The sequence below is a fragment of the Physeter macrocephalus genome, chromosome 14 (genome assembly GCF_002837175.3).
Source record: "Physeter macrocephalus isolate SW-GA chromosome 14, ASM283717v5, whole genome shotgun sequence".
Lineage (NCBI taxonomy): Eukaryota > Metazoa > Chordata > Mammalia > Artiodactyla > Physeteridae > Physeter > Physeter macrocephalus.
In genome coordinates, this window is record NC_041227.1 from 23,286,382 (window position 1) to 23,313,321 (window position 26,940).

The 26,940-nt window shown below is 47.4% G+C and overlaps 1 protein-coding gene across 17 annotated transcripts in view; it reads right to left on the reverse strand.

The window, feature by feature from the left end:
* Window positions 1-8,464: 8,464 nt before the first annotated feature.
* RALY (RALY heterogeneous nuclear ribonucleoprotein) overlaps window positions 8,465-26,940 on the reverse strand; it is an 85,125-nt gene continuing 66,649 nt past the window's right edge. For 16 of the 17 annotated variants that reach the window (XM_028498595.2, XM_055089940.1, XM_028498592.2 and 13 more), the window contains 8 exons: window positions 16,177-16,441; window positions 15,004-15,076; window positions 14,768-14,815; window positions 12,574-12,743; window positions 11,747-11,860; window positions 11,338-11,540; window positions 10,026-10,074; window positions 8,465-8,820 (listed from right to left, as the gene is read on the reverse strand). In XM_028498595.2, coding sequence (XP_028354396.1) covers window positions 10,030-10,074; window positions 11,338-11,540; window positions 11,747-11,860; window positions 12,574-12,743; window positions 14,768-14,815; window positions 15,004-15,076; window positions 16,177-16,432 — 909 coding nt within the window. In that variant the 5' untranslated portion in view covers window positions 16,433-16,441 and the 3' untranslated portion in view covers window positions 8,465-8,820; window positions 10,026-10,029. The remainder of the gene's footprint in view (window positions 8,821-10,025; window positions 10,075-11,337; window positions 11,541-11,746; window positions 11,861-12,573; window positions 12,744-14,767; window positions 14,816-15,003; window positions 15,077-16,176; window positions 16,442-26,940) is intronic. The other variant, XM_028498589.2, reaches the window with a different exon arrangement.

The following is a 26,940-nucleotide window of genomic DNA, read 5'->3' on the forward strand; positions in this document are numbered from 1 at the left end:
GGCCAAGTGTTGTAAAGCATCTTGGCCAAGAAGCAGTGGAGGGGGCAGAGCATTCCTTCAACCCAGTAGGACCTGAGGGGACTACACACTGGCTGAGCTGCCAGCACTGCCCTAATGAACTCAACTGCTGTTTATGATTTCATCTTCCTTCTTTTGTATCTATAGCCACACAATTCCCAATGTCAGATGTTACCGCGTGAATAAAGCAAGGATCAGTGCCTCTTGTGGAATTAGCACTTTTGTGCGTATATATGTGTGTTTTGTTCATTTCTTTAGTGGGGAGACATGGGACTTTACAGTTTGGTGACAGGCTGGCAATTTCAGTTCTTAACTCCATTCTCAAAACAGATTCTCTGGACTGACCCTAACTCTGAGATAGATAGTCCAGTTGAGGTATTGTTTGGTTAAAATTGGATTGACTGTAGCAGACCCATTTAAAATGATGGGTTGCCCTAGGTTACCCATTCACAATAGCATCAGCTTCTCTTCTGTCTACTATATTACCTCATACCAACCACAGCTCAGCTGGAAGGAACCTTTTATGGAGTGACAAAGCAAAGGCCATTGAGAGTTTCTGATCAAGAGCCATGGTTGTACGGGAACCAGACCACCATTTCCAAAGTGTCTTAGGAAGCAGCGTTGAAGAGTGTTCCTAATTATGCCGCGTGCAGGGTGGGATGTTCCATGGTAAAGAAGAGTTTGAGACTAGATAAACATGTTCTGTGACTGCCTAAGTCTTTTGTATGCTGATGTGTGTGCATTTTCATAAGCACATAAACATGTAGTTATATCTCTAGTCGTCTTTATAAAACCCTCTTGACTGCATACCTGTCCCCAGCCTCACCTACAAAAAAGCTTAAGCTTTTCCTAAGATCTCCTCCTGGCTCACTCTACACTTCAGAGGTCCCTGCCCACTGCATGTCAACTGTTGTTTCCCCTCTGGCCACTGTAAGTGCTGAGAGCCGGGAGTATGCGTGTTCACTGATGTATCCCCATGCCTAGAGCAAGCAGTGCCTAGCTTGTGGGTTGTAAGTGGTAGGAGGTGTTCTAGTATCTGAGTTTCTTTCAGAGGAACATAGACTATGCAGACTTGTAGCCCCTTCTCCCCCCAGACATTTTGCAGGCTAAGTGTTCAGAAAAAATGCTGGGCTGGGCAGCCTGGAAGAAGTACTGCTGTGGTGTGAGGCCCCAGTTCTGACCTGGCCTCCCCAATCCAGATTCTTTGCCCTGGCAATACTAAGTTTTCTCATTTGAACAGAACATTAGATTTTACGATGTGTTTTTAGAAGTTGGGCTTTATAGTATGTGGTATATAGTCTTTTTCTGAGAAGATGAATTTATCATTTCAAAAATTTAATTCCCATAATCCTGTCACCATAGAATTTTTCAGTATCAAGAACATTTTTCCAAGTTAGTATCTTTATAATTTTTAAAACTGCATAAGAGTCTATTCATGTTATGCCATAGTTTATTAAGTCAGTACCCTACTGGTGGGTTTTGCTAATTCTTGGAAATGCTATGAGTGTAGGCTTTGAACAGTCTGGAGTGGCAGTCCTCTACCATTGATTATAGCCTGTATTCTCATCTATAAAATGAGAAAATGCCTACCTCAAAGATGATGAGATAGTTTATGTAAAGTTCTTAACGCAGGTCTGCCTTGCACTATGCACTATCTTCCTTCTGTTGAATACATACTTCCCTTAGGGTGAATTTCCCTGGTCAGAGGGGAGGAGACTTAATGGCTGATAGTACTTGTAAGCATATCCCTTTTCCCAAAGGGTGGCCCTGCCAAGTGTACAAATCCTGAAGACTATAGGTATTGCGTCTATGTTTATGATGACGGTGGGTTTACTGACCTTGTTAAAGACTGCTGTGCTTGGGGTGGTTGCCTGTCTCAGTGATCCTGATAAACCCTGCCACCCTTGCCCATAGGAGCATCAAACTCTCCCAAGGGTTTGCAACAGAGGCATAGTCCTTCAATCTTTGTCTCATTAATGGTGGTGCTCTCCAGAGAAGAAAGGACCAAATAAATACTGGGTCCCCTGTGATTGCCATGAGTCCTGTCCCTTCAAACCTTCCCTAATAGCAGATATTCATGAACCCTTCTAATCACTGCCCCTGGATTTAAGCTTGGTTTCTGTTTTAACACAATATTTGAAGCCACTGGAGAACCAGCTGTTCTAAAGGATAAGTATTAATGGACATTCTTACTGAACACCATTTTAATGGGCACCTTTGAAAATTATATTCATCAGCTGCAGATTTTCATGAGCTTTTAAATGAGCCAGGAACCAAATTAAAGCCAAAATACTACATGGGAAGTTGGCCAAACCTAATCATATCATGCTGGGCAACATCTTCAGTATCATAAACTATTTTGGCCTCTGAGAATTATAACTGCTTTACTTTTCAGTCCCAGATATACCAATGCACTGTGACAGATGCCTCTCACGTGGCCCAGAATCTGGGCTATTCTTTTTTTTTGGCTGCGCTGCGCGGCTTGCAGGATCTTAGTTCCCTGACCAGGGATTGAACGCAGGCCCCAGCAGTGAAAGGGCCGAGTCCTTACCACCGACCACCAGGAAATACCCTCTGGGCTATTCTTAAATAATCATTTATATAGGGCTTCCCTGGTGGCGCAGTGGTTGAGAGTCCGCCTGCCGATGCAGGGAACGCGGGTTCGTGCCCCGGTCCGGGAGGATCCCACATGCCGCGGAGCAGCTGGGCCCGTGAGCCATGGCCGCTGAGCCTGCGCGTCCGGAGCCTGTGCTCCGCAACGGGAGAGGCCGCAACGGTGAGAGGCCCGCGTACCACAAAAAAAAAAAAAAATCATTTATATAATAAATGGCTAGTACTACAAAGTCCCTAATTTGTGTGAGGTCCTGTTCTAGGTACTTATATATATTTATTCATTTAATAAGCACAGCAACCGTTTGAGGTAGGTATACTGTTATCTCCATTTTACAGATGAAATGGAGACTCAGAGGATAAGCAGCTCACCCAAGGAGTCACTTAGTTGGTAAGTGGGGAGTCAGAAGGCAGTCCCAGGCACTTGGGCTCCAGACCGTGTTCTCTGCCCTCCAGGAGCTTACAGTTTAGTGAAAATGACCGATGACCAAACCAGTTGTAAATATATATAATCTGTAAGAGCTGTAATAAAAGTAGCACACAGGAGGGGCCCGTGCTAACTCAGGCCAGGAAGGTGTCTGAGAAGGTGACTTCTGAGCTGAGCTATAAAGGATAAATGAGGGTTAACCAGTGGGAGAAGACAACGTTCCAGGTAGAGGCAACCTCGTGTAAAGTTACAGAAATCAGGCAGTTCTTTTCACAATCAGTTCTATGTGGCTTAAGAACAGAGGGCAGACTGGGGGAGGTATTGAGCTAGAGAGAGAAAGGAAGAGGGTCAGATCCTAAAGGGCTTACATGCTATGCTAAGGGGTCTGGAATTTACCCACTGAGCAGCGGATAACTGATTGGTGGTAAAGAGGAAAGAAAGACTGATGGGAAGTAAGTGGCAGGAAGGCTAGTTAAGAAGTTGTAAAAGTCTATGTAAGAGATAAAAAGGGCTTAACTATTAAGGCAGTGGGATGAAAAACAGGTTAGAGCAAAGACATACCATGGAAAAATAACATGATTTGACAATTAGGAGTGGAAGATGTTGACATGAGCAACGGGGTAGACAAAAATGCCATTCTTAAAGATGCAGGACTCATGAAGATAGATAAAGATGGGGCTGGGCAGGGCTCAAGTGAGATCCTTGTGGACATCCAAGTGCAACTATCAGATGGGTATCTGTGTATGTCCCCCGGCACTCCTGGGGAGGATTAAGTTAAGAGTTGGAGATTGTGGAGCCCTGAAAGGGGAGTCTGAAGCCATAGGTTTGGTCAGCCAGGAATTTATACACAAAAATTAAAGCGGATGAAGAGGTGCTGGCATAAGAGGAAGAGTCAGCAAAAGAAATTGAGTATGCAGAGGAGGAGAGCCAGGAGAGACTGTTGTCACAAGAATCGGGAGAGGAATTTCAGGGGCATGTGGTGAGCGACTGCCCAGGTTTGCAACCTGCCTCCACCCCTTCCAGGTGACAAGATTTTTGGCAAATTATTCAACCCAGAGTCTCAATTTCCCAACCTGTAACAAGGGATGAGTATCTCCAAGGGATGAGTATCTCCAACTCTGGGGGATTGATGTGAGGGTTAAATAAGATGATGCGATCTGTGTTAACTCAGCAGAGCACCCAGGAAATGCTAACATATATATGTTATATCCCTTCCTATTCTGCACAGGTAGACTATAATTAAGACAAAGAGGTAGACTATAATTAAGAAGACAAAGGTAGATGCTGGATTGGATTGTTTGTATTTGCTCCATAATTATGTCGTTGACCAAGTCACATGTTCCTTTTAAAAACCCTTATGTGCAAGGATGAATGAGGCAGTCTCTCACCTTAGGCAGCTCCCTGTGTGGTCAGGGAGCTGGACATCGGGGTGTGCAGGGCAGGGCACGGAGGAGACACTGAAGGTGGGGTTTCAGGAATAAGGGGGCTTATTATTAAAAGGGACTGGAGAGTTGCGGGGAAAGACGGGGTCCAGGTCAGAAAGTAAGAATGGGTAACCCTGTCAGTTTCTGTTCAGTCTACAGAAGAGCCAAAGCCACACACTTGGCCAAACAAGACCTGGCTGCTGTACTTTTGTGGAAGGACACCCTGATCATCTGGGCTCCCACAGAGGTACACTGAGGTGGAGGTGCAGAGAGGAGTATGTGTGCACCAAGAGTCCACTAACCAGTCAGAGGAGAGACGTATCCATTCATTCATACAAGTAGGATGGCTAACTGGGCTGCCCCATGGGCCTAGTCACTAGACCAACGCACTCCTTGACTACAGTAACTCATAGAGTTACTACACCAAAAAAGGCCTCCTTGCTGTTATCTTCCTTTGCCTCATTTTTATAATATTCTATTGACTTTTTCTTTGTGAGCTGCCTGAAATAACATTTTGAAACAAGGTGAGTATAAAAATAAGTAGGAAAAAAAATAGAACAGGAAATTATGGTCTGTTATTTTTTAAGAGAAAATCACCTGAATCTGGATTAGGTAATAATAAGTGCTCTCAGTAAGTACTGTCATAAAAAGAATGTGTTTTTTTCTTTTTTCAGATGAGGAAGATGAGTTTCACAGAGGTTAAGTGACTTGCCTAAGGTCACACAACAAAAAGTCTAGATAGGAGCTCAATTCATCAGAAGGTCTTTACTCCTAACCCAGTCCCCCAAAGTAGAGCAAGCTACTTAAACCTTTTGAGTCTCAGTTTGTGTTCTGGTTATCAACTGATATATAGCAAATCACTCCAAAAGTTAGTGGCTTAAAGCAACAACAATCATTTGATTATTATCACTCATGGTGCTGGGCTTTGACTAGGTCAGCTGGGCAGTTCTTACTTGGTTCTCCAGACAGTGGCTGGGCTGGAGTCATCTTGAAGGCTTCCTCACTCATGTCTGACAGTTGATACTGGCTGTCAGCTGGAACATGTACAAATGGCCTCTTCACAGCATGGTGGCTGGGTCCCAACACAGAAGAAGTAGAAACTGCTAGTTTTTAAGAACAGGACTGGGAGACTGGCATAATAGCATCACCATCACTGTATTCTACTGATAAAATACAGTCCAGATAAAGGGGAGAGGATATAGAGACCACCTGTCAATGGGGCCATGTTCTAGAACATCCACATTTATAAAATCTATAAAATGGTCAGAATCACACAATGAAGACCTGTTTTTGTCAGCCCAAGCCCCCTTTCTGCTAGCTGTAGAACTCATATTTTCCATTTGGGGATTTTTCTCCTCCCTCCACCCTTCACAGGCCCTGTGGCCATGCTCTGCCACCACTTAGAAGCTGCCTGAGAACACCACCAACAGAAGAAGCAGAGCTGAGGAATAGAGAAAAAGATTCCTGATGGCAGGTCCTGAACCCCCGGGTCCCACTGGGTCTGAAAATCTACCCCTGGGCTTTTAAATTTGTGAAACAGTTAACTTCCTCCTGCTTAAGCAGATTTAAGTTCAGTTTCTATAACCTGTAACCAGAAGTTCACACTACATCCACCTAAAAGGGTGATTGTGGAGATTAAGTGTAAAATGTGCCTTTTATACAGCAGATTTTCAGGAAGTGGCCACAGGTTGAGGGATTTTGATATGCCCAAAGCCAGTCAATGGCCCAACTGGGATTCAAACCCAGGACACCTGGCTCAGAATCTTTTGCCCTGCTCTACCGTCTGTATTTTTGTGGTCTCATCAGATGGCCCACTGCATAATATATATATTATGGGACAAGATGTAACCTGGCCAGGGTTGGTTAATACCTGACACTCACATACCCATATTTCAATTCCTTGCCCATAAAAAACATGACCAAACTATCATGTTACTATTTCCTAATAGTCTAAAAACTGCTCCAAATCTTCAAAAAGCATTCCAGCAGCTACTACTAAATGTTGTGAATTGGCAAGTGAAATGAGGCCTGAGATAGGTTAAAAACAAATTACGGTCATAATGAGGAACTGGGCTTAGCCATACGACTTGCCAGTAGACCCTTACAAGCACGACACAAGCAAGGAGCTTGAAGAGCACCTGCGTATCAGGGCTTACCCTGTCTTGCCTGCTAGATGCTGGGAACATGTGGCCCAGGTGCCCCCACTGCCCAACCACTTGACAAGCGGGTGGTTATCTGGGACCAGTCAGCTTCCAGACAATCTGCCAGCTCACTTCAGCCACATGAGAGCCCAGATGAGATGAGCAGAAGAACCACCCAGCTGGTTCACAGCCCAAATGCCCAGCTACAGAATCAGAAGCTAATAAATGTTCATTAAAGGCACTGAATTCAGAGTGGTTTGTTATACAACTGAAATAAGGCCCATTTACTGTCCCTATCTAGGCCAATCCCTCACACAGATGAGGAAACTGAGACCTGGCAAGGAAAAAGAACTGCCAGGGTCACAAACCTTACTGGCAGCAGTAAAAGGGGGAAAGCATTAGCTCACAATCCAGGAAACCCATTGGCTATGATAGTCCTTTAAGAGGGCTGCTAGGATCACAATCGATACTTAAGATCTTGAGAGTATCTAGAGAATATCAGTGCTTTGGGCAGAATCTGGTATCACATTTCTTCATGATCTCTTTTTGTTTTTCAGAGGTTGGAAAGAGAAATGAAAACTATTGAGCAATGCAATGGGAAATGTCTTTTCTGGTCCCAGACACAGGGAGGACAGGCAGGTATATGCAGGGTTTTGTGGATCTGAACCTCTCAACTGAGGGGCCCAACTGTGAGCTTTCTTAGCAGCTGAAGTAGTTCAGGGGCTTTTCCAGGGCGCCAAGTTGGGGAATCCCATTTTTACTCTGTCCAGGATATTTCCTGGTGCCAGGGTGATAAGACAGGGCCTCTGGGTAGGGCAGATGCTTCCAACTCTGGAAAGGGTCTTCCCTGCTCTTCTCATGGCTTCTATGCCTGGCATACTAAGGAAGCCCATGGCCCATGCTGTTGTACCTGTCCCCCCAGCTCTGAAAAGTGAGTGCCTCAGTAAAGCATACTGAGTAGTCCTTGTAGAGTCTAGAAGTGTTATTACAGTACAATGGGCGCACAGCACTAAGCTCTGGGGACACAGAACACAGTGCCAGCCCTCAGTGTGATATTTACCAGGCACCAAAACCCCTTTGGACTTTGCCCAAGTTCCAGTCCAGGGCAGCAGTTCCCCACCTTGTACAGAGGGGAACATGAAGACCTAACCAGGTGTGCAAGTGGGTCAGCTAGAGCTGGGTTCTGATGTCCTGGGTGCAAGGACAGATTGTAGGTTCGGGGATTGTAGTGGTATGTGCCACCAAGGGCTCTTCAAGGGGATGAGACACTCCCTGTGGACCTAGCCCCTTCCTCTAGACACCCTCTTCACCTCTCCAACTCTCCAGGTTGAAGTCTTTTGACCAGTTCCAAGGGGCTACTTTTCACTCCAGGTCTGGGTCTCTGACTGAAGGCTTCAGCCTCTAAACTCTTTCCCCTTGCTGCCCAAGATCCCTGTGAAAAAACAGTGTCCTAAACCAAGACACAGAAGGGGAGGAAGTGGCGAGTTCTAGAACCATTTTAGAGCTGGGAAACACCAGACTTAGAAACTAAGGCCTGGACCTACCACTGCCTGACCAAGTGGATCAAAATCGCTTGGCACTTCTACCACGAAGGTGCTCTCGTGGGCACTGGCACATCTGACCCTCCCGAACAACCCTACTGGCCATTTTAATCCCCATTTTAGCCATGGAAACTAAGGCCCAGACAGATCAGTTTCAGGCACCCTAGACAATGCTCTTTCTGGCAGGGAGGAGTGAAGGAGGGAACAGAAGCGGGTATAGCAGACCTGCTTTCTGGCTGGACAGGAGGGCCAGGGTACCTTCATGAGAAAACACAAACCATCCCATCTCAGAGCAAATTGGGATCCAATCTCTTTATTGTCAGGGTCCCCTCCCTGTGGCCCCCCCGCCCCCGCCAAACCTATAGAAAAACTCCGAGCCTGGGAGTGTCCTGGGGAGGGGAGGCAGAGTGTAGGGAAACTCTGTGCTCTGCCCTCTGGCCTGGGCAGTGCCAACAGGGAGGGAGGGTACATGAGAAGGGGGTGCTGATAACTCCACCTGCAGAGAATGTGGCACTGGCTGGGACGAGGGAGGGAGGTGGTGCCTGCTGCCAGCTCTCCTCTGGGACCCGCTGGGGGTGGTTATCCAGGGATGGGTGCCCAACTTGAGGCCTGGTACAGTGTACGCCCTTCTCCTGCCGGTGGCCATTGCTCCTGTCAGACTGAGAAAGAGACACAAAAGAGAGACTAAGGCTGAGAGGAAGAGCCCCTTTGTGCTCTTGATAACAGGGGGTGAGAAGAAGAAAGAGTGGAATGGTGTTTGCTGTTTGCAAACAGAGATATGCCTGCGCTCTGGCTCTGGCCTCATAACTTTCTGGCCATGAAACCTTGGGTGAATCTCCCCCTTCCCTAAGCCTCAGTTTCCTCACCTGAGTCCCCAGCACCTCTCCTGCAAACTGGCTTAACAAGGTAAAAGTTAGCCTCCCAGGTAAAACAAACCACGAAGATTGCCTAAACTTAAACGTATGGTGGAGCATCTCATAGCATGAATGTGTCATGCGTACAGACACCTCTGTTGTTTGAGGCCTTCCTCCACCCAAGCCCGTCTTACTCTGGAAACGGCCCCCAAAGGAATGGGGCAGAGTATGGGCAGAGCTGCTGCGGCCTGGTTTCCCTCTAGGGTCGGGTAGAGCAGGGTGGTAAATACCAACCAGAGAGTGAGCTTTGAGGCCCACACCACTGGGTTCAAATCTAGGCTCCACCAATTACCACGTGGGGATCTTGTGAGATACGTGGCATCTCCCTGCCCCCTTCAGTGCCTCAGTTTCTACATCCGTTACACCGGCACAGTCACAACCTTGTAGGGCTGGGGTGCACAGGGCATTTCCTCCTGACAGGATCAAATCCCAGCCCCTAAGTCTGGCATAATCATCACCCTCTGATGATGAGCAGCTCCCTCTCCCCACTGTGCAGAGCTGGGACTGCAGCCACAGGATGCTCCTGGACATTGCTCACACACGAGGACTGCCAGCGTTCTGTGCCTCTGATAAGGGTGTGCCCTCAGACGCTTCTCCCTCAATCCTCAACAGGCTCAGCTACACATCACCTCTTCCACCACACCCCTCTTTGAGCCCCTGGCTCTCCAGTCCCTGTCATCCTGCTCACACTGGGTGGTAACGGTTTGTCTTCCTCCACTAGACTCGGAGCTCTTTACAAGTGGAGACAGGCAATGTGGCTCGGAGTATTCTGAGGGAGCTCCTGTTGGGCGGATCTGGCTAGCCCATCCACAGCTGCCTGCTCTGCAACCCACCAAGCCCCTACCACAAATGGGCATGGCAGGATGTCTGGGGACGACAGAGCCTTCATTGCTGGGCACAGCACTACCTTGCCAGGTCTACTCCACCCCTCCCCACCAGGACCCCCGTACCTGCTTACTGCAAGGCCCCATCCTCCGCATCTGTGTCCTGGCTGTGCTCCTGATAGGGAGGAGACAACAAAGGACCACATATCACTCACTGCAAGCTCTGTCCTACCCTGGGGCCCAGAGCACATATGGAGACCACACTCAGAAAGGGGGAGGGACAGCCAAAGGGAATAACTATGGGACCAGTCTAACTAAAGGCTGGCTTGGGATCCCAAGAGGGTAGTCTGAAGGCCCCGCAGGAGAGAAAGGACCAGTCAAGGAAGTTCTAGGTGTGCCAGGGGGCACATTCTTCATAGAAAGACCTTCTTAGGTTGGAGCGGACTGAAAGCCTAGTCGACTGGTGAGCTCCCCATCTTAGGAGCATCGAAGCCTTCATTAGGGCCTCTATGGAGACTACTATGCCTGAAAGAGTAAGACGGGATATCAGGCTAGGTTTAAATAGGAAGAGACAAGCTGGGCATGAGGAAGACCTCTCAACTGTTATGGCCATAAGCCCATCTGTCCTCACACCAGAACCCAGCCATGTGGAGAAAGTTCACAGACCCGCTGAAGTCCAGGCTCCAATCCTGGCTCAACCCTTACTTACTAGCTACAACGCCCTGGGCAAGCTACTTGACTCCTTTGAGTCTCAGTTTCTTCATGGTGTAAAATGTGACAAGAGTAATACTTTGCAGAGTTCAGGGCTGCTGTTAAGGTTAAATGAAGTTAAAAAGTGTGAACTACAGGGCCTGGTGCTCAGTGTTAGCTAACTGAGTACTAGGCACACAACAGACATCTTATAGACTCAGAATCTGGTCTACTTTCCCACTTAATATGAGCTCCTTGCCTCAATCTGAAGAATTCCAGTAACAAACAGAGAGCTCACTCCCTCTTGAGACAGCCTGTTTTCATTCTGAGGCAACAATGGCTTTTAGAAAATCCTCAGGTGGAGTAGATACCCACACTCCCTGTGGCTTCCCCAGGCAATCCCCCTCGTGCTCCCTGGAACTCTGCAGACAGTGTGTGTTTCCTTGAGTCCGTGACTCTTCCCTTCTCCGACTCATGTAGAAGACAGAGTCTAGAATGGGCCTTAGGCTAGAGAGAGGTCTGCCCCAGTCCTCAGTGGGATTTCTGACTTGCAGCTGAAATAGCTAAGTACTCCCTGTTTGTTCCCCCCTCTTCCTCACAGGACTAGAATCCCTGGGAAGGAAGGAGGGAACTCATAGGGCAGCCTACCAGCTCAGAGGTTCCCCCTCTCCCTGCAGCCCTCCTGCAACCAAGGGTGCAAAGTCCAGTCCCAGTCCCAATTCCCCTGCCCCCACCCGCATGCCCTCACCAGCTCTTCCTCGCTGTGTGTTAGCAGCCCCTCCTCATCACCGTCGTCTCGAGCCTGTGCTTCTCCCTGGGGCGTGCCTGCCTCAGAAGCTGCGTCCTCTTTGGGGGCCGGTGGCCGGCTGCTGACAGCACTACTGCCACCGCCACTGCCGCTGCCGATGCCGCTGCCACTGCCACTGCCGCTCTCGCCCTTCTTTTTGCCATCTTCAGGCGGAAGCGGGGGACGAGGGGAATAAAAATCAACCTGGGGCAGCTGCCCGGGGTAGTACCTTAGCAGAAGCTAGGCCTCAGCACAGTGGGTCCAGGTGGGATTGGAGGCCACAGTCCCTCTCTGCCCCATGCGCTGTCCTCCCCACACTCTGCCCTGTGCCCCTGGCCACTGATCTGGGCAGGGACCCTTGGAAGCTGACCTGGATTGGCCTTCTGCTCCTCGGCAATCTGCTCCAAGCGACCCAGCAAGGCATCGATGTTGGACTTGATCTGGGTCAGCTCTGTCTTGATGGCCTGCAGCTCACTGCTCTTTACTGAGAGTGGAGGGAGTACAGGGATGTCACCTAAGGGCTGGCAGCTTGACACTAACACAAGACCCTAGCCCCATTCTGTCAACTAGGAAGACAGGCCAGTGGCAGAAACTATTCTTGTCCACGGTCTTTTTCTGGCCAGGGAAAAGGCCAGAGCTGCCTGTGGCTTCCCCCTGAGACTTTCTGGAGGCCCTTCTGAACCTGGATCTCCCCCACCATCCCTGACTCCTCCAATTCTGAAAGGGACTGGGGATGGATAAGAATGGAGGTGTGTGGTGTGTACCTGTGTGTGCACCTGAGCAAGCATGTGTCTTTGCTTATGTTAGAGAGTGGTATCTGTCTTTCAAGGTGTGTAAATGTGAGTGTTTTACAATCAGATTTCCTGAGTGCCTGACCACGTGTGCACACCTGAATGAATGTGGAGTAGCGAGCCTGTGTGGACCTGTCCTTGTGCTTACTAAAGGAAAGATGACACCATTTCCTCACTGGGCTCCATGTCACAGCACTGGACTCTGTGCCTAACCCAAGACCCTCCTCCACAAATGTTGGTCTTTTCCTCTTAGAAATGCATGAAAATACTCACTTGGTTGTATTAGAGCTGCAGAACTGTGGGAGATTTGTTCCTTTATCTATTTTCCAATGTAAAAAAATGTGATTCTATTATTTTGCTAATGACAAAAATAAAAATTACCTAGGAAGAAGATATAGTCACTCACACTTGATCTTGGCTGAGCCGGTGGTGGTGATGGCTGTGGAGCGGGCAAAGAGCTTGACAGGTATGGTGGTTTTGACACGTCGGACCAAGGGGACTGTGACCCGGGGTCGCTTCACAGGGACTGCCCTGGGCACTGGCACTGGTGACAGGCGGCCCCGATAGTCGAAGAGCCTGTGAGAGCAAACGGGCCAGAGGCTGCAGCATGGTCTGTGGCCACCAGGGGGCACTGTGACCCTAGACCAACACGTGTAGGGCTGGTGAAGGGCTGGGTAGCCTGTACTACATACCTCATCTTGCTCCCAGTTAAGTCCTGAGGGTGAAAAGGAAGGGCTTTCTGGACCTCAGTGACCTTACTACATCCACCTTTCCTACCATTCAAGCTGGGTAAGAGCAGGGGAGGTGACAGGTGGTAATGGTTATAGCCCCATTCAACAGAGGCGCAAACTGACAACAGCCCCAGAAAGGAGACTTCCCTAGATCACCCTGATACCCAGTCCTGCTCTATTACCTGACCTCCTTCTGCTCAGTCAACTGTACCCCAAGCTCTAGTCAGAGTTTGCAAATCTCCCTAAAGCAGTACAAATCCCCAGCTGGAAACAGAGAGGTGAGGGAGTGAGAGTCAATCCCTAAGCCTGCCTAAGCCTCAGTTTTCCCATCTCCCTAGTGAGGACGGCTACCCCAAACTGTGCCCCCCACATCCCCCAAGGCTGCTGTGAGGGTAGAGCATGAGAGAACTTGGTTAAAAACGAACATTAGAAGGTGTGATAGGTGAAGGGCCAGGGTACCGAGACCCTCAACTCAAGGGCCTATGACCTCAGAGGCATGAGGCTGGAGTCCAAGCCCCTTTCCTCATTCTGGGCCCCCCGTCACCCCATCCTTCTCACTCAACTTTGGAGATGGAGGGGCAGGGGGCCCAGTGGAGTATCAAGGTTAGGCAGCTCGGTCAGACGCTCTATACCAGACAGTATGCTGCACCCCTGACGCCATCACCCAGCCCTTTCCAGGAGGGCTTCTCTTCCTCATCGGGCAGAAACTCAGTAAGCCAAGCAGGAGTTTCTCCCACCTCTGCTGCTGCTACCACCTTTCTGCACGGAACAGCAGCCACAGCGCTATACTATGGGATCACTTTCCTGATGACAGCCAGGTAACCTGCCATCACTAGGCAATTCAATGCCCCATGCCTTGGTACTCCTTTGTTTAAGGAGCCCCTGCCCTGGGGTGGTGATGGCTGGAGATGGAGAGTCTCTGGGAATGGACCCAGTCCCAGACCCTGCATTTCTGCCCCTAAGGGGAGGGGGCGGCTCTGGCCTTGGTCAGAATCACTGAACCACAGAATCCCAGAGCTGGAAGAGCCCTGAGGGATCACTTGGTAACAAGCCCATTTCAGACTGGGAGGGGATTTGCCCAAAGTTGTGTAATCTATTCAGTGGCAGAGCTGAGATTAGCACCCAGGTCTTCTAGCTCCCAGGCTAGGGCACTTTCCACTACATTGCACTGTCTCCTGAAACCACTCACAGGTGAGAAAACCGAGGCTCAGAGAGGTCTGTTCTTCCGGGACAGTCTGGGGCAGGCTGAGAGGGAGGGAGAGAAGCAGGAAGGAGAAGAAGCTTGGGCCAGCCCCCACCATGATTTCCACAAGAATGTGGCTGGTGCCATGAATGCTGGGGTCTGGGTAGGCTTGGGGGTGGGCCACAGCCTACCAGGGACTAATTCAGACCTCCAAAGGACTGCTGGCCTCTTGGCTATAAATATAAGGCTGAGAAGCTCAGACTGAGCTCTGAGGTTCCTTCAGCTGGCTGGGCACTTCAGAGAGGTAAGGAAACTGAACAGCAGAAGCGTGAGGGCTCAAATTCCCTGCACCTGGCCCTGTACCTGTTTTGCATTCCAACTTGCTACATTTATAGGTCCCCTGGCTGTCCAGTCCCATTGAGTCCCACCCCAGGATTAGGAGGGGGAGGGGCGGTCAGAGAGTTGGGAGACAGTGTGGGCTGGGGAGAGCTCTGGCCTGGGCACCTATAGAACTGGACCCTAGTCCCAGCTCTGCCACTATCTTGCGGAGCAGCCTTGGGCAGATGCCCGTCCACAACTCTGGGCTTCAGTTCCCACTTTGAGGACTGAGTGGGCTGCACCAGCAATCTCTCAGGACCCTTCCAGCTTGGCTGTTTCATGCCTGGGCACGCCCCTCCCCCGCTCACCTGTCGTAGAAGTCGTCCCGGTAGTAATCATAGTCAAAGCTGTAGCCACTGGGGAAACAAAGGGGAGAGGGCCGGGGCTTAGAGACGGCCACTCAGCCCACTCTTCGCAGGCCCTCATCTCCAAACACCTCCCCAAATTCTAGGCTTGGCATACCGTCACCACCAGTGTTTACTCCCTCTGTGGAAAGTGGAACCAATCCCACCTAGAGACAGACAAACAAGACAGAGCGCCCCACCTGTATATGGCAGATGCTGCTCTCTTTAGCCCCTTGGGTCTGTTGGGCTTTGGCTCTCCAGCCATGTTGATGTCTGTATGGAAGGAGGAGGCAGAGTCAGATGCTGACAGGATATCAGCACCCATACACATATCACCCTCATGCACATGTGCAGCAATTTATGTGTTTACATGAGATACACATGGACTTCACTCACTAACATGGACAACAGAGGTCTTCACAAATTAGACTCATACCCACACATCACATGCATATAGTTGTTTATATATTCATATACATTCAGATACATGCATGCATGCTCACAATCACACGCACACACACGCCACATACATCAAATTATATGCATTCTCAAGTACACTCACATAAACGCATACATCAGACACACACCCTCACACATACTTTCACATATCCAGGAAATAAGATCACACACTCTCAACTACACTCAGACGTGGCTCCAACATCCTATACTTAACTGCCCATATGCAAATGAGCCAATGCACATTTACACAAACCTTCTACCAAACGTCTTTATGCCTAGAGCAGAGTTCAGCAAATGTTAGGACCTCAATAAATATTTGGTAAATGAATACATGAATATCTGCTTACACACTCAAGTATATTCTGATACACACATAACTCTACATATATACATGTAAGTAAGGTATGTGTCCACATATTCTCTACATGTTCAGTTACATCCACATAGCACATATTCAGGAATACATATCCTTCTCAAACATACACAAATACACCGAAGTATGTGAACATATACAAACACTATACAGGCTCCAAGGTAGGCCTCCAGCACAGCCACATCTCATGTACATAACACCGAGACCAAGAGCACCTGCTTCGCCTTATGCTCCCAGCCCCTCCTCCTGGCTCTCAGAAAGGGTTCTAACCTAAGCCAAATGCAGCCCAATGTAAGAGGCTGTGCTAGTCCACTCTGTTCCCTCTCTCTGGGCAATCTGCATTTTAACTGGAACCCTTACACTGTGAAAGCAGGGACAGAAGTGTTTTCCTGAAACTTCTAAAATTTTCCCATACAGGCACTGATCTTATAGTGGGTGACGGTTGGAGAAGACAGAAAAGAGGATAAGAGGGAAGCTAAAGAATGCAGGTCAGCACCTGCCCAGGAGAAATCCAGGGGCAGGGCCATGGAGAGATGCTTACCTAGGGTCTGCCCAGCCAGCACTCGCCCATTCTCTCCCAGCACAGCTGCCCGGGCATGGCGCTCATTGGCATACTGGACAAAGGCATAGCCCTTGTGCACAGAACAGCCGGCCACACGGCCATACTTGGAGAAGATGGTCTCCACATCAGACTTCTTCACCACAGCTGTGTTGAGGTTTCCGATGAAAACCCGAGAGTTGATGGATTTGGGGTCATTCTTGTTGGTTACGTTGCTTGTCTGGATCTTCAAGGACATGGTGGCCACCTGAAGAAAGCAAGCCACTGTGAGGCTGGGAACCCGGGTTGGGCTCAAGGGCTACCCATGGCCCACAACCTGACTAAACTGGATTGCTTTGTGCCTTCCTACACACACACCCCTACAGCATCCAGTTTCCCCATTTTTGTTCATTTCACAGGCTGCTGACCTCATATAGGTGCTTTACATATGTTCTGTCGTTTGGTACTGACATGATAAGCAGAATTAGGACATTTTATAAGGGAGGAAATGCAAAGTCAGAGGTCACAATGCTAGTGAATAACAGGACAGGGATTTGAACCCTGGTCTGCTTGACTCAATTCTTCTCTTTTAATTGAGGTTACACACTGGTTTATAACATTACATAAGTTTCATATGACTCCAATTCTTTCAAATCCACTCTTTCTTTAATGTTTATCTCAAGTGCTACCCCTTGCAGGATCTAAAGTTGGAGATCTTCCACAGCTTTTCTTCTGTTCCTTCAATGTAGAACCATGGTAAAGAGGTCACATGGTAAATGCAAGTAATGTTTGCTCTAAAACAACATCATATTAAGAAAATTGCTCAGTCTGATCCAGACATGGACCATGGCTGTCTTTATTAGAACCAGCCATTTCGAAAAAAGTGAGCTAAACCTCACTGAGCACTCACTGTGAGCTCAGGGTGGCATGCAATATTGAATAATTCCAAGACTCCATGAGTTCGACAGATGAGTGGATAAATTAGATGTGGCCCATATATACAATGGAACATTACTCAGCCATAAAAAGGAACAAAATTGAGTTATTTGTAGCGAGGTGGATGGACCTACAGTCTCTCATACAGAGTGAAGTAAATCAGAAAGAGAAAAACAAATACTGTATGCTAACGCATATATATGGAACCTAGAAAAATGGTACTGATAAACCTAGTGGCAAGGCAGGAATAAAGATGCAGACATAGGAGAATGGACCTGAGGACACAGCGGGGAAGGGGAGGCTGGGACGAAGTGAGAGAGTAGCGCTGACATACATACACTACCAAATGTAAAATGGATGGCTAGTGGGGAGCTGCTGCATAGCACAGGGAGATCAGCTCGGTGCTTTGTGATGACCTAGAGGGAGGGGATATGGGGATATATGTATACTTATAGCTGATTTACCTTGTTGTACAGCAGAAACTAACACAACATTGTAAAGCAATTATACTCCAATAGAGATGTAAAAAAATAAAAAAAAAAAGACTCCATGAGTGTTATCATTATCCTTCATATTTTACCAAAACCAGACTCCAACACGTTCATTAACTTGCCAGGAACAGGCATTCAAACCCAGGTCGTTGGTCCCTAAAGCCCATTTCTATCAAATTTAATCACTCTCCTTCCCAGAGCTAAATCCACTTTAAATACAGTTGACCCTTGAACAACACAGGTTTCAACTGCATGGGTCCACTTTTATGCAAATACTTTTCAACAGTAAACACAATACTGCATGGTTCCCATGGTTGGTTGAATCCACGGATGCTGAAGAACTGTGGATGTGGAGGGGGCTGACTGTAAATTATACTCGAATTAACCCCTGCATTGTTCAAGGGTCAACTGTACTACAGTAAGTCAGCACATTTATCTGAGAATTGTTTTTAATAAATTAATTTTTTAGAGTTATCCATTTTACACTTACTATTCAAGTTCTGTCCCCTTTGCTTAGAGATGATACTATACCTGCTCTTTGCTCTCTATACTCAGGCAATGTTTTTTACCCCAAAGGGCTGTACAACTCTCTTCTACTCCCCTTCCTGGACAGGTTATAATCTGGGCACAGGCTCCAAAGGGAAAGGGAAAAGGAAGCTCAATTTCAGTAGGAAAGGCCTACGTAAGCCTTGGCATTTATACTTCCTGGCCATCTTCTGCTCACAGGCATGCGTTGGTGCAACTCCCTTTTGGAACACTCCTATCTTAAAACCTGACCCTAGAGCTATTGCAGAAGGTGCTGAAGAACCACCAGGCAGTATGCATAAAAACTCTCATCAGCTTAGGCTAACCATAAACACCTGCCTATTTACCTAATATTTTAGGGCAGAGGGGGTTTCTTTTTAGTGAATTAGAGAAGAGCTGAGTATAAGCTGGGGTATCTGTATCTTTTGTCCCACTAGGGTAAAAAGACCCTTTTCTCCTCAATCCTCCCAGCTTAGAAGTTAGCACTTTCTGACCAGCAGATGGTACTGTTTGCAAGGAAACCATACGCTGGACCTGAGAACGATTCTGGGGAATAACCTGCTCCTATCATGGGCTTGCAGTAGCAAGGATATACTGGGATCAAGTGTGTGTCATCGCAGGTAAAGGCTGAGGGCTGAGAGGGCACTGCAACTGATGAAGGAGCTGGTGCCAGTTTTGGAGCTGGCGTGGGAAGACAGACTCTTCTGTTACTCAGTTTGCCTTTGAATCCAATCATCAACATTTATAAAGCAGTGAGGGACACAAAAGAGATCGCCCGTGAAAACACTTAACACACTGCCCATATGCAGAAAGAAATGCTCGATGTATGTCGGTTCCCCATTCCTCACAGTTCTCCGACAATCCCTCTCCTACCTGGATGACAAGCCATTCAAAGGTTAATTCCTTGTGCGTCCATGGGTATAACAAGAAATTTGTGGGGCTCCTCCATGGGCATAACTCTCTCCTTTGAGCTATCTCCAGAGCTATCTCCTGGAGACAGCTCAAAGTCATGAAGTTTTGGCCCAGGGAGATGCCACCTGCTTTGGCTGGAGGGAGCCAACCAGGTCAGGTGTGTGGACCAAGACAGAAAGAAGAGAAGGGCGGATGACGGTTCAGAGATCTACTGATGACTGCTGGCTCTGCCACGGCCCTGGCAGGGACATGACCATCACTGGGTTCCCTCAGACCGCTTCCTGTTCAGTAGTGTTAGTGAGCTCTAACACTACTGAACAGGAAGCACTGCTGAGCACCTGTGCTTGGTGCTATAGTGGGATCAGCAGTCATTCCTTGGCTGGTGAGCAAAGTCCTTTGGGTTTGCCTCTACACAGTCTTTTCTCTCATCACCTGGGGTTTGGGACAATGTATATAAAAGGCCTTTGCAAACTGAAGCTCTTTATAAGATCTAAAAGTTACTCTGACTAGTTGAACGTCTCTGTTCTACTAATACTGCCATTTCTGGGCCCATTCTAGATGAGGGTCAAGGTCAGACTGGAGCACATTCTGTACAATGCCAAGGAAAGGCAGTCAGAAGCCATGTCACACGGGGGTCAGTTTTCTGATCTGTAGAGAAGACACTTAGGAAATATATGTGGCTGCCCTGCACTGCCAAGGAGAAATGTCTGCCTGAAGCATGCTCCGGGAACCTAACTGCTGTATTCCCCAACCAAATAGCCCCCAATCTGCTTTCATGGCCTGCACACTCGTCAGAGGGCAGGCCGTGCTGCTGTTGTGCATAATCTCAAGAGGTAGGTATCTCTGGGGGTTCAGAAAAGCTTAAGTATCCACTCACATGTCCATGAAGCTCCTCAAACTGAGGAATGGAGTTGGGGGTGCAAAATGAGAAGAAAGTGTGCTCAGACTAGCTCTCCTAGAACTGCTAGGTTCAGGTACAGAATCCCAAATTCAGATACGGTCTTCCAGGTTGTTATGAAAATACCAATTTGTTAGCCTCACTTATAAGTTATAACCTTCGAATATTTAGACACATGGTTCGTGGGTCTCCATCTATACTCTTGTTCTGCCCTGCAAATGTTAGAGGCAAGCTTGACAAAGTTGCACAGTAAATGCTCAATAAACATTAGGGAGGAAGCAGTGAGGATAATATCCCAGAAGGTGGTGAGAAGGGGTAGCTGTGGCCCTTGAGTTGGGGTATGGAGGAGTTGGGGGGACTGCTGGAGGCTAGGGTCCCAGGCACCTTTTTCTAGCCTCTGACCCAAACACCCCGGTCCGCACACCAACCATCCCCAACTCAATCCTCTCCACACAATTCTATCTTGGCTCTTCCGGGCTTCCCACTAGGTTAGAGCAGGAGCCCTAGAAAATACTGACATCCTATTCAGCAGAAGCTGGTTGACTTGATAAGCTATTTTCCCCCCTGGGCCAAGCTCTGCCTCACAGATTAGCTGTGTAATTGAGAGCAAGGTGTTTGTAGTCCCCAGAGGCCCCATGCTTAGCAATGAGCTAAGGAGAGGTGGGTATAGAGGGGTTGTTCTTGTGCAGGTGGGTGGGCGGGGGTGAGGGGTGGTATTCAAGAACCCAACTTGTTCCCAGAGACTTCTGCAATGTCAGATTAGCAGGGACCTTAGTGAGCATGGAGCTTATATGCCCTTACTCTGAGGAACAGAGGGGAATGGACATGGCCAGGATGCCATAGCCAGTGAGTAGCAGGGCCAAGAACCCCACGGGTCCTCTGACTCTACGTCTAGGGTTCTTATATTTCATTTTTCCTTCTGGGCTGCTAAGAGACAAGCCCCCAGGACAGTGAGAAGCTTGGAGGAGGCCGTCTAGATACGCTGTGTTTGAGAAAACTGGGGACTGGCTCCCAAATAAATATCTTCACTTTTACCTGCTAAAACAACTGCTGCATAAAAGCTGGGACCTTAAGCTATTAAAACCCACCAGGAACACAGGCTTTGAAATGCAATTTACAGCTCAAAGGGATGGGCTGCCTCCTCCAGGCTAATAAGAAAAGAAGAAATTTGGCAAAAAACAAATCGTTTCCCCCAGATGAAACATTTCAGATGGAAGCTATGTTTTGGAAGAGCCAAGACTGAACATGTGGTAAAGTGACAGGGCTTTGTCAAGGCAGAAAAGCCCTAAAAGGTACCTGAACCCCTGAACTTTGAGTAAATGAGCCTCCCAGAGGGGCATCACAATAAGAATAGCCTCTAATTATTGACTGCCAACTATGTGTCAAGAGACTTGACAAACCTCACCTTATTTAATTCTCACAACAGCCCTATGAGGAGGTAATTTAGATAGGGAAAGAAAGCTCAGACAGACCAAGTAACTGGTTAACAGAGCAAAACCGGAACTGGAACCCAGGTCTGTTTGACTCCAAAAATCTATGCATAGAGATGCCTTGGGTACTGATTCCCATGGTGAGAGTGTGTCACCCTGAGCCAGCCACACCCTCTCCTTGGTCCTCCTCGACCCTTTCCCTTTTCTGCTACAATGCCTCATATTTGCACAGGATTTTAGTAAAGAAAGCCCCAGTTTATTTTCTTGAGCCGGACATTGTTAATCCCATTTTATAGATGAAAGAGCTGAGGATCATCAGCAAAGATATGTGACTTACTTAAGGTCTTCCAGTTGGTGAAGGGAGTAGCTAGGGGACTTGAATCCAAGCTTCTTATTTGACACTCTACATGCCACTGTCTCAACTATTCTAAGCCTATGACTCTGCCTTACCAAACCTCATGCCCTCCCAATGCTGCCTATCAGGACCTAGTCTTCAGCCTGACCTCTGAGGCACTCAACCATCAGAACACCCACGTCTCCAACTCTGTAAATCCTCCTCAGCACTGGATCTCTGCTGCTCTTGGTCCTCATCCCCCGCAACCAGTGCTATCTAGAGCCTGTGTCTGGGCCAGTTCTGCTGGACATCTCCAGCCTTATTCCTAAGCATGGGGATGAGTGGTCATACCAGCCTGTGGCCAGACCTCTGCCCTTAGATAACCCTGGAGCCATTTGGGTGACTTTAAAGGAAAATAGCTATCAGTGATGGGGAGAAGCCAAGCAATTATACTGATCAGTACCTAGGGCCTCCTTGGTCCAGAGGCTCCTGGTTACCAGGCAGCTAGGGATACAGAACATCTGTTAATCTCATTAAACTCTCCAGGCCCCAGCTCATTATCACTGCCCAAATGATCATTACTGGCCAGACTGGACTGATTTCCCAAGGAATGCTCTTTAGTTCTTGACCATTCCCACTCCCAAGAGAAATCCTAGTTCCCATCAAACTGAACACGGAGGGCTCCTGGGATGGCTGGAGAGTTTAAGGGGTCTAGGCTACAGGTCCAGGAGGCTTGGCTCTGCTGCTCTTAGTCATGTGACCTGAGACAAGTCTCGTAATTTCTGAGTCTTATCATCCTATTCTGAAAACAGAAATAATCTTTTTCCTGATTACCTTTCAAATCTGATATAAAAATCAAACAGGCTAACTGATGTGAAAGTTCTCTGTACATCTGTAACATACTATAATGAATAGGGGATTATACCTATTTCTATTATTACCCAACTCCTATCCCCTTCACTCATTCAACAATCATTTTTGAGTATTCTCCTCTGTGCTGGCACTGTGGAGGTGCTGGGGAACAGTGTTCACGGGCCTTGTCCTCTACTTGTTTTTAAGAAAGCCTTCTCTCCAGGAATCTGTTTCTTGACTGTTTCCTAATAACAAAAGAATGCACATGAAATAGCAGAAACAGCACAGGCTCTGCAGTCAGACAGGACTGAGTTCTAATGCCAGTCCTACCACTTAGGAGATATAACCCTGGACATGTCTCTCATCCTCACTGGGCCTCAGGTTCCTCAATTGCAAAATGGGAATTATACCAACCTCCCAGGATTAGTGATAATATTTGTAAAGTGCCCAGTATAATGGCTGAGACCAGTAGATATTTACATAAGAAACTCAAATGCCCAATGCCCTATGCAAAGAGATGAATCTAGCCTGGCAGTCTAGATCCTCCACATTCCAGCCCTAATCCTCTTTACCCAGGTTGTCTCCCAATGCTCCAACGCTTCACCTGAGAATAAGGGAGTCAGGGGTAGGGGGCCTATGCATGCTCTCTCCCTTGTCCTAGTATCTGGTACCAAACCTAAAAACTTCGTAAGCGTGCCCCCTCCCCATGCCTGTCAAATCACTACTGTATGGGACTGAGAGAGGAAAGAACACTGGCTGGGAGGAGTTCCAGGCTTTGCTGAGCCACTGACTCACCTCTCCACCACACCATGAGGTCTCTAGTCCTATACTCTAACACTAGAATCAGCATCTGTTAGGCCCTGAGGGGAGACCCCAAAGCAGAAATAGAAGGTAGAGCTGGGGCCTCAGCCATCTCTTCCCACAGTGTGGTTTAAGTATATACTCTACCCTCCCTGCATCTTGCACTCTAACTCTACCCTTGACTGTGGCCTTAGGCTGAGGTTTAGCATCTGTGACAAGCAGCCCATACAGCTACGGAGGGAAAGGCAACAAAGGGTAGGTAGGCACAAACTTGGGCTTACAATCCCCAATACTGAGTTAGAGTTGGGGAAATATAAATGATTGTCAGCTTCTTTATTTTTGCCAGAGGTCATCCCCTCCATCCCCCAATAGGAAGACTGGTCCTGGCTTTGCTGCTGATGTACCACATGACCATGAGTTTGGGAGCATGTGACCACGAAGAGCCCTTCCAGGGTTAACATTACCAATATTTGCTGAGCACTTACTACATGCCAGGAACTGTACTATGTCTTCTGCTATGAAGTAGGTGGTGGTATAGATAGTGTCCATTTCACAAATGAAGAAACTAAGCCTAGTTGGAGCTTAGTCCTACACAAGCTAGGAAATGGCAGAGCTGGGACCAGTCTGTATGAAGACAAGGACTAGTGCTCTTAACCTCGGTCCAGAATGGCTTTGTGCTAGGCATGCACTCTACCTGCCAGGAGATCAGTTTCTAACACTTTCTGATCCTTTGGGAAAAAACTCATGGAGCCTTGCTGAGTGCATACTCTCAAGTCCAAGAGCCAATAAGGACTTGCTGTGAGCCTGGGGGATGGACTCCTCCCCCTTCCCATAACTCAAGGGGCTGGCTCCTCACAGTGATGTGGCAAGATTAGTCACTGCTTGCCGTTGGTTGATTATAGCTATTCTTTTCTGTAAATGAAGTTTAAAAGTCATCAAAGGGTTTGTCAGCTGTGACTTATGAGGCTCTTTCCCCGCAGGGAAGTCAGGCAGTGACAAATGCCCCTCTTGTTCTGCCATCCATTACAAGGCAGAAGGTGCCATGTTCCAATTACTGGAGACCCCGATGAAGTTCATGGAAAACCCTGCTCCAGGCTGCAGCCATTAGTCAGGCCTGGCAGGGCTGCCAGCAGAGCTGCCCTAGGCCCAGGCCCCACTGGCTAAGAATGGAGTAAGAGCACATTTCTGACTTTGTGAGTCAGCCCCTTCCACCCCATACTTGTGTTATCTCTGGTGTGTTTATTCTAGACACATTTCAAAAACGAGTAAAAACATGGGCATCGTGTGGGCTGTCTCAAAGTACCCAGAAACAAGACTGCTTAAGACAAACAGACATGTGGAAATAAGGTCATGCTGCCGGTAGAGTAGGTGGGGAATATGATGCTCAAGAGTGAAGAGGATAAAGTACCTATGATATTCAGAGTAGAGACTGAAAGAACCCTTAGAGATCATCTAGTGTAATCAATTGCCTCAGTACTCAATACCCATTTATATGCGAAGCCCTCTCCACCTAAATGCTGGGGAACCAAAAATGAATAAAACATAATCCCTACCACTGAGGGTAGATGAGATCATTAAGGTTTAAAGAAGTGACTTGCCCAAGGTCACAAAATAAGTTAGGATCAGTGACAGAATGAGAAAGCAGGTCTCCAGACCGCTAGTGAAGTAGAGAAAGTGGAGTGACAGGGAGCCCTCCTGCATGCCAGGCTCTTTACACAGAACATGGCATAACAGTCAAGAGCGCTAGCTCCCATTCAAATCCCACCTACACACTTATTACAGGGTTTGACTTCTGAAAAGTCCCTCAACCTATCCAAGCCTCAGAACAAAATTTATTTCAGAGTTGTGGTAAGAATTAAATAAGATAATACATGTACAATGAACAGTGGCAGGCACATATTAAGTATGCCAAAATATTATTTAATATCAATTTGAGGTAGGTATTATTAATCTTGTTTTACAGACAAGAAGACTGAAGCTCTTTTTCACTTTGTCACACTGAGCCAGTACTTCTCAAAACTACTTGTGGTGAAGAAGCAGTTTTTTGTTGTTTTGCTTTTTAAACTTCCAATCCATTACAGACAAACACATTTGTAAAATACAATAATGTCAAATTACTGTAAAGGTCTCTAAGCACTTAGTCTCAATTTCTGTACTCATCACAAACCAGCAAGTTTGCAAACTAGCATCCATCTATTCAGTGGGCTATAATTTGAGTAGCACAGCTCTAAACCACTCTCACCCATCCCTGTCAACCTATATAAAAAGCAAAGCAAAAAATAAGAGTTTATTTCATTTCTTTCGAGTCCTTTAACCTGATTTCTTGTAGACTTTGGTGTTAGACTATAAAAAACTATCCTAGTCTTTTTCCTTTCTTCTCAAGAAAGAGAGAAGAGGATGCAGGCCAATGATGAGTTCAAGGATTTGCCACCAAACGCTTTAGGAGGTGATTTATCTTGGTCATCTGCTCTAGATCATGCTATATCCTGCGAGCCAAGATATCTAGGCTTAATGAGGACTAACACCTTCCTGAAGCCTGGTGATCTGAAAGGAAGGCATGTGCCTGAAGAGGCTAGTACTTCTAGACCCTCTCTCCCCAGACTAGAGGACATGAGGAAACCAGCCAGGAAGGGGAAGCATGTTATAACTCTTCTTTTTGGTATTTCTAATTTTCAGTCTTGTATCACAGCTATTTACACAGTAGTCTTCTCTCTCCCTCTAGGGAGTTTACTGTACACCCAAGAGTGTGACTGGCTGGGGCAGATGAGTAGCTCTTAACCAGTGTGCCAAGACATAATAATGTACCTTGAATCTTCCAGGTACATAGCTAAATTTTCATCAGTGTACAAAACTTTTTGTTCTAACTGAGCTAATAGGGTAGTACTATTTTTCAGCACAACCCAGAGCTGAGTGGGTATATGACACGGTGTATAGAGAGGTACAACCTGTTACGGTGAACAGGGTGCTGCCATCAAGCAGGAATCAAAGCCTAAATGTATACTGCCATGTGAGAGGCCATGTAATATGGTCAAGAGAGTAACCTCTGAAGAGAAATGCCTTCATTCTGCCACTGAACTAGCTGTGTGACATGACCCTCAGTAAGTGTCTTAAGTTCTTTATGCTTCAGTTATCTCACCCATAAAATGGGGGTAGTGATACATATCTCTAGGGTTGCTGGAGGATAAAACAATCTAATTCATGTTTAAAACAATGTCTGGCACATTAGAATGTATGCTGTTTTTTAAACAAATTTTATTTATTTATTTTAACATCCTTATTGGAGTATAATTGCTTTACAACAAAGTGAATCAGTTATACATATACATGTTCCCATATCTCTTCCCTCTTGCGTCTCCCTTCCTCCCTCCCTCCCTATCCCACCCCTCTAGGTGGTCACACACCACCTAGCTGATCTCCCTGTGCCATGCAGCTGCTTCCCACTAGCTATCCACCCTACGTTTGGTAGTGTATATATGTCCATGCCACTCTCTCACTTCATCACAGCTTACCCTTTCCCCCTCCCCATATCCTCAAGTCCATTCCCTAGTAGGTCTGTGTCTTTATTCCCATCTTGCCCCTAGGTTCTTC